General features: G+C 45.3%; 1 protein-coding gene across 1 annotated transcript in view; it reads left to right on the top strand.

Moving 5' to 3' along the window:
* Positions 1-12,519, top strand: part of LOC308144559 (triple functional domain protein-like) — a 69,266-nt gene continuing 56,747 nt past the window's right edge. Inside the window, 1 exon segment of the mRNA XM_080515694.1 lies at positions 1-222. Within this exon segment, the coding sequence (XP_080371820.1) occupies positions 153-222 (70 nt within the window). The 5' untranslated portion in view covers positions 1-152.

Below are 12,519 nucleotides of genomic sequence, written 5' to 3' on the forward strand. Positions count from 1 at the left end.
ATGGCATCCCTAACGCCTCCGAGGCGCCGCGACCGTCCGTGTGGCTTCCATGACGCTCCGGGAGTGACCGACCGTGCGCCGCGTTCCCGTCCGCTTTCTTGGAGATCTACTCGGGAGATTCTAAACCCGCGCGGCTCGGGGTTGTGACCACCATGAGCTCCGGGGAAGGAGCGGAGGAGACCACGAAGGACGCCGGCGACATCGAGGCGTTCTTCAAGACCGGTAAGCGGCGGCGCGAGGGGCGGGGGAGAGGTCGCGCTCAGCCCCGCTTGCAGAGCTCCGCCGAGAGCCGCTCCGGCTCCGGCTCCACACATTGTTCCTGTCCTGTGTTGTCAACAAGCTCCCAGGGACTTTCGCGAGCACCAAAATGCCCAACCGATGACACGAGCAGCGTGTACAACAGACGGCAGAGTTTTGTAAATATTCCAAGAATACATCTTTTGGGTGTTTTTCTCTCTCTCGGGTAGCTTCACACACACTTTGCAACGTTAGCAAGAGCGCTAACCATCTTGGTTCCATTATCGGACACCCCCCCCCCTCCCGGGAGGGGGAGTTTCACACCGCCTCTCGAGCACAGGCAGCACTTTTCTTAACCATTCAACAATCAACGTTATTTCTCCGTGAAAGTGATTATTTCCACTGTTGGGGGGCGAACTATCAAGGCGGCATGGTGTTTGGATTGATTACGCCGGATGCAAGCTCGAGTTTAAGCCAGTAGTGTTTGTCCTTGTCCGACAATGGACCCGACGGCATTAGCTTCCCCTGTTCGCTAGTGAACCACCCCCCCCCCCCCTCCTCCTCCTCCTCCGATCAGATTTTTAGTGAATCCTGTCCGCGAGCTAACAGACGTTAGCCACCTTAGCGAAGCTAGCCTGGCAGTGAGTTGACAAAGCTGCTGTGTAATCCTGACAAGTCCCGAGTGAGGAGGAGGAGGAGAGGAGGAAGGAGGGGGTCCACGTATAAACGCGTGTCCGTTCGGGTTAAGCGTTCGCCGCTTTCAACTCGTGAGTTTGGACTTTTTTCCCCTCCACGCTGTCACAATTTTTTTTTGTTTAGCACGACGTCTCGGGCTATGTAAACAATACACGGCGTGGCACTTCTCGCCTGGGTGTGCAGCCGTGCAAAGGGAGGAGCTAGCCGGAGCCACCGAGGCCAAGAGGCTGCTGCTTCTTTACTTTGCTCATCGCGGCGGTTCCAATCCCGAAAACGTACAACGAAAACAAGACCAAATTAAAGGCTTGCTGTGCAGCGATCTGTTTCTGATCGGGACACAATAACCCCCGGCTCCTGTAAAAGCTAACACTTTGCCTGTGGGAGCTAAGCCCTCACCCGGGCCTACTGTGATTTCATCCGGCTGCAACAATGGCTCATAAACCGAGAATTCCGGGGCTCCTCGTGGAGATTTACACGTCCTATAAATGTGATCTCAAGCCCTTACGCCACCCAAAAAAAAAAAAAAAAAACAGACACAAAATAATGCAAAAGGTGAAAAGAATGACATTTGTGAGTGAGTTTCCACTGCTGGTGCATCCAACAGAGCCACTGGTTATTGGTTGCATTGTATTTTAAGGGGTGTGTGTTTCTGTGTGAATCAGTGGAAAGCAGCCTTGGTTGTGGCTCTTTGACACCGACAAGCTGCTGAGCCCGTTGGGCTGCACTTGCATGTGCCAGATAAGCCTGCAGCCCTGTTCCCTGGCTGCAGGCAGTGCATTGGATTGAGTGCTTGATGTCACGTCTGTTGGCGTCTCCATCCAGGTCTGTTTTTGTTTTGGTGGCTTGAAAAGAAGGACTGCTCATGTAGGTTTCAGTGACTTCTCAAACGGGTGACTGTCCAGTTCGTGTGCGTGTGTAGAATTGTGTTTTTTATTAGCTGTTTTTCACTGATCTTAAAACTGTGACATACGATTGAAAAGGGCTAAAATACAGAATACCGGGCTCTCGAGATCACCGTTGTGTGTCGGAGTGGTGGAACTCAGATTCTGAGGCGCAGTTCACACAGTGTAAGCAAGGATGAGAATGCAGCGTATTGACATTCAGCCTCTGGCTCCTGTGGTTTTGTGTCTAGCGAGAGATAATAAGCCACAGAGGGAAGTTGGGCATCCGTATTGAGCTGATCGCGACGGCTTCCTCGCGAGGAGAGAGGCGAGACGCATCCCATCACAGCTGCAGCCATTCCACTTTGCATTTAATCAGATCTGTTGTTAATTTGTCGCGTAATTACACTTTTCTGCTACCCCCCCCCTCCATTTTCTTCCTATTACTATAAGCCCATCTGTTGGAGTGCTACTTTATAGCTTAAAAGTGGCTGTTTGTTTACCAATGTGGCACTTAAAGTATATATTAACTTTATTTGTTTGCTCTCCAGAGGCTATAACACAGACGATTAACCTTCAGTTCACTTTTGTGTTTTCTCGCCTTCTTTTCAAAGAAACTGTAGGTACTCTATACGCCAAATCTGTGTCTGTAATATATGGAAGACAGCGAAATGATCATGAATTTACATGAAATGTCGCTCCTGCTGGCAATGGCATAACAACGGAGCATTAAAATCTGAAATTTGACCAGCACAAAGCTTCACCCCCCCCCCCCCCCCCCCCCCAATCTGAGAGTGTGGAGGAACTAATCTCTCAGTACAAAGACATTAAAATCGACTTTGGTAAAAAATTTTGCAAATTTTTTGTGGTCACCTAACATCTGGCGTGCACAACTGCACTCACGGATAAACGGAGGGATCATCTGTATTTAGGCGAGGTTATCTTACCGCCCGTGTATGTAGGGCGCCACTGCTTTCAGGAGATAAATGCATAAAGTGAATGACGGTCCTGTAGGATTTTTCCGTGCAGGAGAAACGAGGTCGTGATCCGGCGTTCTGCCACCCTGAAATGAATCTGCTGCGCAGTGTTTCGGTGCAGCGTGGCTGTGTTTTGGAGTCGTGAAATGTTGGACACTGTCAGAAGATGATCTGTCTGCAGTCGCCAGACATCCCCCCCCCCCCCCCCAACCCCCCTCTCCGTCACTGTAAGACCAAAGATTATAAATCACAGGAGACGCCTTCACGGTCGGTCATCTTTTATCTGGGATGTCTAAAGTTGCACTCTATACTCTCCTGGAGTTGCTCTTTCACAACCTTTCGAGTTTGGGGCTCCTGCTTCTCTCTACAATTACAATAGCTATTACCTTTAAATACGAAATCCTTTTTTAAAAAACAAATCCTGTGTTGGTTATGGTTGTGTCTGAGCTGTCCGTCCGGGTCGTGACGTCCCCCGTCTCTTCAAGCGTCTTTCAAAGGAACGTCAAGTAAAAACCAGCTATGAAACCAATACAGGTCTAAGTATAGACGGCCCACCTCCGTCTCTCTACATTGATCTTGATGGGAGGGTTGAGTGTCGCCTTCAGAGCCAAACACCCCCCCCCCACCTTTTCTTTTTTTTTGTTTTGCTTATGAACTTCCTTCTTATACATCTGGGAATCTTGTTCCAACATGTACAGGTTTGAGTGTCTTGCCACAGGCTACGCTCCCCCTCCTCGCCATCCTCTTCTCTTCTTCCATCCCTCGGCGTTTGCTCTCTTTGTCTTTCCCCCGTGTCCCCTCTCTCTCTCTCTCTCTCTCTCTCTCTCTGTCTCATTTTGCTCTCTTTCCTTCTGTCTGTCTGCTCCCTGAGCGTTCATTCGCCAATGTCTGCTTAACCCCCCCCACCCCTCCCATCTCATTCTTGTTGCATCACGTTGTGCCTCTCTGCCCTGATGCGAAATGACAACTAATAAAAAGAAGAAGAAGAAAAAAAATAACAAGCTTCCCCCTGTCTCTCTCTCTCTCTCTCTCCCTCTCTCCCTCCATCCCCGGCTTCCCAGACTGGAATTAATACCCGGGCCTCAGAGCGCCGGAGTTGGGAGTTTTGTTGTGGCATGTTGTCAATCATCAAGTTATTCCACTCCAAACATATCTCTGGCTACACCGATGACTAAGGGTCTGATTTGGTGTTGATTTTTATACAGTTATTACTCGCTGGCAGTGGCGACGTATTCTCCACGGCGGAAAATTTACGGCCGTCTTCGCAGCGAGCCCGTGAATGAGCGTCCGGCGGCGGCGGTTGGCCGGAAGGTTTTGAATGAGCGCGTGTGTGTTTGTGCAACGCAAGTGAAACGGACAAGCAAGGAGAGACCGAGGAAGAAATCTGATCCACAGCCGGGCATTTATGACTCAGGCCCATTCACACAGGATGAGGTCTGTACACGCACACGCACACACACACACACACTCTGAGACTAATGGATATTGATCCAGGAGATGGAGACTGATTGCGGTCCCTCAGTAAAGGTTTGGTTTCCTCCAGGCTTAAAGCTGCCAAGTCAGACACAGAGCAGAGGCTACAGCCTAATGCTGCACAAAGCAGATTTCTTTTATCGCCATGGGATGGGAGTAAACCAGATGGACGCAACATCGCAGATCAATACCCCGACGAATGAATGAAGGCTGACTTTTGGGGGTCACATGTTTGTTTTCTGTGATACATTTCCCCGCTGTTTTTTATTTGTTTCTTTTTCTCCTCCCCTTCACATCGTGTTCAGTGTCCATGATTATCACGAACTGACACAAGCGTGACATCCCTTTGAAGGGGGGTTTCCTGGCAGATGTGCACAGTCCTTATGATCGGAGATTGTGTGAGGGACTAGGAAGAGATGGGTGTAATCACAGCAGGACAAGCTGAGATATCCCGGTTTTAAGTTGCTAGCGTGAGACCTGCCCAAAGCTGCTATTTCCCACAATGCACATTGATAGCTTAGATAAGTGCGATGAGATCACCTGGGAGGAGGAGGTGGGGGGCGGTCACTTTCGTTCTGAAGCTGGAAATACAAGAGATTTCACAGGATCGTGGTAATTTGCAATGATACGGTCGATATAAAACTGCGCATTTTTAACTTTTCGAACTTCTATTCATTATGTACAACACGAGTTGTAAAAGCTCCAAACTCAGTGAAGGTACATACTCGTACATACAGTTGTTTTGTATTGTCCAAACTGTGACCTTCAACAATCACGCTGGGTTCGAATAGCTTTCATTAGCCAGGTGTGAAATCTGCACGACTCGAGTAGCTTTGAGCTTGAAAAGGTTTAACAGAATGAAGCAATTCACACATCAAAAGTCAATGCAAGTCCATTATAATCCTGTATATTGCAGCACAAGGTTTGAAGAACTATTTGTTATTGGCATCGTCCCACTGAGATCCAAGAACTAAATTAGCATTTAATAAAAAAATCTTTGATTGAAAGCGCTTGATGAAACTATGACGAAGATCCAGAGTGATTTGTTGGGAATTAATATCACGAATCAATAAGTGTTCTTCGTGCAATGCATGGGTTCTTGTTTTACACTTTCTTTTTTAAAAAAAAAGCAACAAACAAAAGAACAACAATATGTGTTTACAGAATACAACTTGTATATAAATAAATTCTTTTAAACAAGACTTTGTCTCATATTATAGTTTATTCAAGCTCAGTGTATTCCAGTAATATTCTGAAGTGTTCACCGGGGACAAATTGACTGAGGTCATTGATATGAGTGAATGTACAGCACCAAACACATAGTTTGACTTTCTACAAGGAAATGCACTATTAACAATGCAATCAAATGTTGAGTACAACTTTTATTTTAGTCACAGATTTTTTAAATTTCTTTTAATACAGGCAAATTAAAATAATTGTCTCAAATTCAATACAAGATTGTAATCTCGTAATGACGTGATGATGATTACTATCGTCAAATTGTGCAATGAAAGGACCGACTGAGACCATTTGGCTGCAGAAGGTTTGCGAGCACCGAGAGACTCGGTGGAAGATGCTCTTGTCTGCCTTTAGACGTCATGTGGTTCACAGTACGGGGGGGGGGGGGGGGGGGGGGGGGGGGAATCAGCAGTCACTGCTTTTTGTCAGTAGTTTTTTTTTTCACACTTACTCACACTAAAAAGGGCTTTTATTAATTTATTTTTACAATATTCTCATCTCACTATAACCCCTGTTTCACGCTGTCGACTACATTCAGTCTTGCGTCTCGACCACAAGGGTTTGTTTGGGGTTTTTTTTTTGTTGGTTTTTTAACTTCTGCACACAGAAATATCGGGCATTTCCACTCACTGTTGTGGAGAGAGAGCGCAAAGCGAGCATTAATAAGTGGGAGCCAGCTGGAGGGTAAAAGGGACTGTTGAGAGTTTGAGCCATTTATTTAGCAAAGGCAGCTCCAATCAAAAGCTAATGGACGGCCGCGGGGAAAAGCTCTTTTTAGAAAAAGGGCCCACAGATTAAGCTGAAACATGAAGGGTAGAAAAAATGGGCTCCCACTTGAACTGTTGCCTTTGTTGCAGCATTAGAAATGCAACGTTCCAGTTAGAAAAAGCGTTCGTCCCTTGTAAAATTAAGCGGGGCAGTATAGCAACATTGAGTGGATGGTTACATTGAGCCAGAGCACTTGGAAAACATTAGCATTGCAAGATAAAAAGCGTCCCATTTCTGCTGCCATGTGGATATGGATGGAGATTTAAATGGATCTCATCGACGTACGAAATGCTTTTTTTTTTTTTTTTTTTATACTGTGAGCTAAAAGAATTACGGACATAATATAACTTGGCAGCCATCAGTTTTACTCATTTGTCGCAGAATTGTCCTATTCCTCTCTGAACTTGCTTTTATTTTGGAAGTCGCTTTGTCGATATTAATTTTCCAAAAGAGGTTCTCTTGACTAAACGGATGATCTTCTAACATGAGCAGGTACACGGGGGCAGATTGCAAGCCGGAGCCTCTCAACCTTCTCTTTAATCTGCTCCGAGGTCGTCGTGAGTGGGAGGAAACGGGGGGGGGGGGGGGGGGGGCATCTGTATTTGAGCTGGAGTGTGTTGAAGGTTGCGGCGCTATGGGCCAAAGTTTCGGTAAATCATTAGCGATCAGACACTCATTTACCAGACTTCAAGGCATGGAGAGGAACACTGTTGCGGAGCAGAGCGTTTCCTGGAGGGGGGGGGGGGGGAGATGTGATGTGCATCGCGATGTTGAATAACCTCTTATTCCTCCCTGAGACGTATCATGGAAAATCTGCTCCTCTTCCAGTCCCGGGCTGGTCCATGTGCAGTTTTCATGTTTCACTTTTCCCTGCACAGGTTTTTCTCCTGGTTTTTTTTTTTTTTTTTTTTTTTACTTTTCCTGCAATCCAAAGACATGCTATGAGTTAAATTGACCCTGCACTGCCACTCGGTATGCATGTGTGGAAGTTGTCTCTGTGTTTGCCCCGTGGTGGTTTTACCCCCGCCTTCATGGATGGCTCAAAAAAAACAAATATATATATATATATATATATACATTTATTAAATTTTTTTGCCTTAGCCTGAAATCAACACTTTTGATGCATCTATCACACTAGTGTGATGATTCTATGTCTACAATGAAACATTCTTGTTCACGCTACATTAATATATGGTAATATTTAACTTGTATGTGATGAGGGGGAAATCACAGCAAAGTGAATTTTGCCAAAAAGGGTATTTATTAAACGGCACAATCATGAAATTGTCTTGTTTTTTTCTTTTCTTCTCTCACTTATATCTTTAGATTCTATCTTGGGTCAAGTGTGGTGGTGATCTTTCTGAATCCGGCATTTTCTCAGCTTTTCGTAATTGTATTTAGTTTTTTTTTCTTTCCCCAAGCTACACCATCTCCTCCTGCTCTGCTCAAAGCACCACCGTCTCCACCGGCTCTTTTCGAACTTCTTGTGGTGGATGTGTATATCCTCACGCTGGCGCAATATGTCATCCGGCTTTGCAGAAGTGCCGGATCCTCGTATCACAGAAAGAGCTTGTAAAGACCTGGTCAGCGGGGTCAGGTTTGCTTTGGCGTCGCGATGACGTATTCTGTGAGCAAAGTCTAGGCTGAATAAATGTCACGAGGTGAGCCAAGAGGTGAATTTCTCATGCCGGCGGTAATAGTTTCCTGTCTGAACCGCAGTCTGTTTAGTGGTTGGAAGCAAACAGTCGGAGGGTAAATGGGGAGGATTTACGAGGTCTTAAAAAAAAAAAAAAAAAACAGCGATAAGCATCGTTTTGTTTCATATGCGCTACCAGAGTGAACAACGGCAGAATCTTCCACGCAAATGAAGCAACGCTGAAAGAAAATTCAGGATGTCGATGTGCAGCGCTGAGGCCGACTGTCAAAGTAAAGGGAAAGGGAAAATATTTTGACCTCAAAAGTATGGCGGCGCTGGGTTTGTTTGCAGCCCAGAGCACAGATGATGTCAACACGAACTCTCGGTTGTGCCGCAGTAATACAACCCGGGGAGTCGTACAAAACACGGCAGATTCGGTTACGGAGGGCAACAGCTTTCACTTCCCTGATTGTCGGACGCCTGTAGAAAGTAACCGCTTCCCTATGAGGTAGGGTGGGGTTGGGTTGCATTTAATAAGAGAGATGAATTATCGTGGCCAAACATCAGAAATTGGTTCTAAAAATGGGATTTCCATATACACAAACTGGAGGGGGGGGGGGGGGATAAATCCATATGCAATGTTTTGGTAACACAAAATCAGTATGAGATGGTGAACGAAGGGAAAAACCGACGCGTTGACCAAATCAGACACACTCTTGATGTGTCTGCGCGTGCGAGGCGGACTGATGATGTCAGCTCTCGCGGCATTAGGCATGTGAGAGGTGAGAGTTCGTTGGATTACACACGCTGACCTAATCTAATCTGCTGTTTGTTCTCTGGGATTATCGTGTGTGTTGTTGTGGTCGTGCGTGGGCGTACAGGTGGTTCAAGTGAGGTAAGAAGCTCCAAAAAAAATTTGTTGTGCATCATTGCACTATAAGACTGCTCACAGATCAGTATTTTATTAGTATAAATGCTTTGTCGGTCAAGCAACATTGTTTGGTAAAGAGTGCATCTCTTTGTTTTCTTCTAAATGAAAGCAAATACTACAATATAGGACAAAAACACCCGCTTATTATTGAGTGGTGTTATTTCTGCAGTATTCCTTATAATAGCATAGACAAGAAAGCATCTCATTTCTACTTTGTCCATCGGATTGATGGATTTATTTAAACGTGACAGTATTTTTAAACTTGCAATCAAAGTCTTGTCAGTTTGATCGTCGTGTAAATTGCAAGTTTTATTAAAAAAAAACAGTTTATTCGATCCATTGATCATATAAATGGCATGAATGGGTGCGTGCTTTTAAATCTTGAAGTAAAATATATAACAACAACATGTTGTGAGTAAGTGTTTTAGCGTATTCCTGATAAAGGGATGAAGGTTGTTTCACATGTGTGATATATATTACTGAGCCAGCTCTTCTCAGTGTCTTGGTTGAAACTTTTAGAAAAGATTATAAAATGACATCAACTTTGTCAGCGGTTAAGGGCGTAATTGGTATTATTCCTAAAATGTTTGTGTTAAACTCGGGGTTCAGGTTTTGTGCTCCAGACTAAAGCAGAAAATACCCACCAAAAAATGTTAATTAAGTTAAATGTTTTGCTGCAGAAACTGTTCTTTTGAATGTACCGATAATGATCTGCAGGGATGTAGTTTAGCAATGATACATTTTAAAGAAATGGATAATTAACTTTTATCCTTCACCAGTGTATAGTAATATATTTTGACTGCACTGAATGGGAAGGTGGGCATTATTCACATTATTTTTCAATATAACTATGAGCTCTGATCGAAATGTTCGAGTGGAATTCCTCACTTTTACAGAAATTAAAAATTAATCACAGAAACATGAACCATAACAAGATTCCGCTCATTAAAAACACTTTCTCTGACGACAATCATTGTATTGTTGGTCGTGAACATTTCTGAATCTAGATTTATCTGTCCTTTCACGTGCCTCGGATGCTGCTCACCAAAATAAAGGTCACATAGGTAACATACAATATAAGAGCAAAGCCCTTTGTTATTACTTGGAGATCTGGTTTCATGGTCAGATTTTGGTGAATCAGATTGGAGAGTTTGTCTGCAGAGTCTGTAGCGTTCATCCATTCCTTCGTGACGCCAGATGTTATGGGGCGAAGGTCAAGCGACACCCTGGACAGGTTACCAGCCCATCAAAGTGTTGTTTTGTGTCCGTCACTGCGGCAACAACAGCCACCATGTAAACCCATGGTTACTACTTTTACAAGGAGCCGTATACGAAGCCAGCTCGGTTAAAAGAAAGAAAGAAAAAAGAAAAAACCCAACCCAACCTGCGCTATCTCCAAATTCCCACTAACAGACACACAGGTTGTGGTTCAGATAAGAGCGATATTTTCTCTGATAAGAACCAACAACAGAGAAACACTTTTTTTATTGCCTTGATAACAGGTTCAGTTCAAAGGAAGCAAAGATCGCGCTTCAGCGCAATCAGATTGAAACCAAGTTTTATGTAGAGCGCGTCGGCGCAAACAATACAAGGTATTTTTCTCACTTTCATAGTGGCTGAAGAGAAGTTTGTCATCTGCGGGTATCATTTTGCTTTAAAGTTTGGATTAAAGTTATTTCATACATTAATATTAAGTTTAGTCCATTGGCATATTAGCGAAGGAACTAGTCTGTTAATGTGTAAAAATGTACTCATGTAACACACACACACACACACACACACACACACACACACACACACACACACACACACACACACACACACACACACACACACACACACACACACACACACACACACACACACACACACACACACACACACACACACACACACACACACACTCAAACCCCTCGCCTCCCTGTGTGTGCTCAAAAAAAGGAGCTTGTCCCACTTATCCCTCTCATCTGCTGCGCTCCCGTTCGGTAATTTCTCTATCGCGAATTGCTGCGACGGTGGGGAGAGAAAGGAAAACAAAATCTCCCGCTCCTGCCGTCTTCTTTAAACCAAACTGGAACGTGAGAGGGAAAGGAGTCGTGGGGGCAAAGAGAGAAATGGAGAGAAGGCTGAGAAGGAGACGACTGGAGGTACGTCGGAGGGGAGGGAAGGATGGAGGCGGGGAGGGAGAGTGTGGGGAGTGCAGGTGGCGGTTTGTGGTGGAATCAGGTTTTGCTGATGGCCATTTTTCACTTTGCACGTCGTTATAAAAGGAGCCTTTTACAATACACCTCGGATCGAGCGAATGATCGTATTGTTCTGCTGGAGTGAAATATAAAGTAAGTCTGTTCAGCGCAGGTGGAGTGGAAAGAAGAGAGAGAGAGAGAGAGGGAGCTGTGAAAGTTGGAAAGAAAGAGGGAGAGCGAGTAAAAGGCACATGAAAGAAAAGTGGAGTTAAATACGGACGGATGTTAACAGAGTTTCAGCTGGTTAATAAAAGAGGGCACCGAACAAATTGGGTTAACTTGCAATTGATTCACTGCGAGAGACTAAAACTGGTCTCTGCTCCTGTTTCGGAGAGCTGAAAGAGACGGCGAGGAGGAGAGTGAACCAAACTGGGACAAGTCCTGAAAGACCATTGTGCTCCTTTTTTCCTTTTTCTTTTTTCCACCGGGTCTCCAGTGCATTCAAAACTGCCATCTCACTGTTGCCCTCCCCATCTCGCTCTTCTTCTTCTGGTGGCTCGCTCTCACCTCCTCTTTTTACTTGCCAAGTGCGAAAAGCAAAAAAAAAAGGTGTTGATCCTCTGGTAACGTCACGGTTGCTGAGCGTCGGGAGGATTTCACACTGGACCCGCCACTGAAGAGGGCCTTGTTGTCGGAGTGAGGCCAGATGAGACTTTTCAGGTTCACTTCATCAGATCCAGGAGTGAAGAGGGACAGGGTTTAGAGTCTGGCTCTGAGGGGAGTCCTCAAGATGGACTTCAAGTCTGCAAAGCAGTGGCCTCTTAAATATCCACCGGAGGTCGTTTCCCTCCCGAGAGTCTCAGCCTGAAAGACGCCGGGCAACTGGTTGACGACGGGGTTGCACAGGAGAACGTGTGCCTGATGTGCCGTCGCGAAGACGTGCACAGACACACTGATAAACTGTTTGGAATGTAGAACGACTGGATTGGATGCTCACAGTAATCAATCCCTTCATAGTCACAGATAAAAGACTGAAACAAGAGGCTGGTGTGAAGAGTCACAATGAACGATTGTAATTGTGTATAGTGTCAAAGGTGGGGTATGAGTAAAGCTGAGTCATGTTTGGGGGGTTAGATGAGGGTCAAACCTTCTGATTAAGTCTGTTCAAGCCTCGCGATCACGTGTGCATGGACCTGCATGTCCCTGATTTGTCTTTATTAATGGCCATCTGCACATTTACGGCCCACAGACTTGGCATGAACTGCCGTGTGCAGGTACAGCGAAGGCAGATTTCTAATGTAAACGTCTGAATGGAAACGAGAGGGTGTGAAAAGCTTTACATTATAGCAAGGGCTTCCATCGCCAGCAGGAAATGCAATGTTTTCTCCCGTGAAAGGTTTATGTAATAATGGACAAAACGCTGCTACTGCGAATGCACACCTTGCTGTAGTTAATAGTGCTTCTGCACATGTGCAAGTAGATCCACAATAACATCTGG

The sequence above is a fragment of the Blennius ocellaris genome, assembly GCF_963422515.1.
Source record: "Blennius ocellaris genome assembly, chromosome: 20".
NCBI classification, from domain to species: domain Eukaryota; kingdom Metazoa; phylum Chordata; class Actinopteri; order Blenniiformes; family Blenniidae; genus Blennius; species Blennius ocellaris.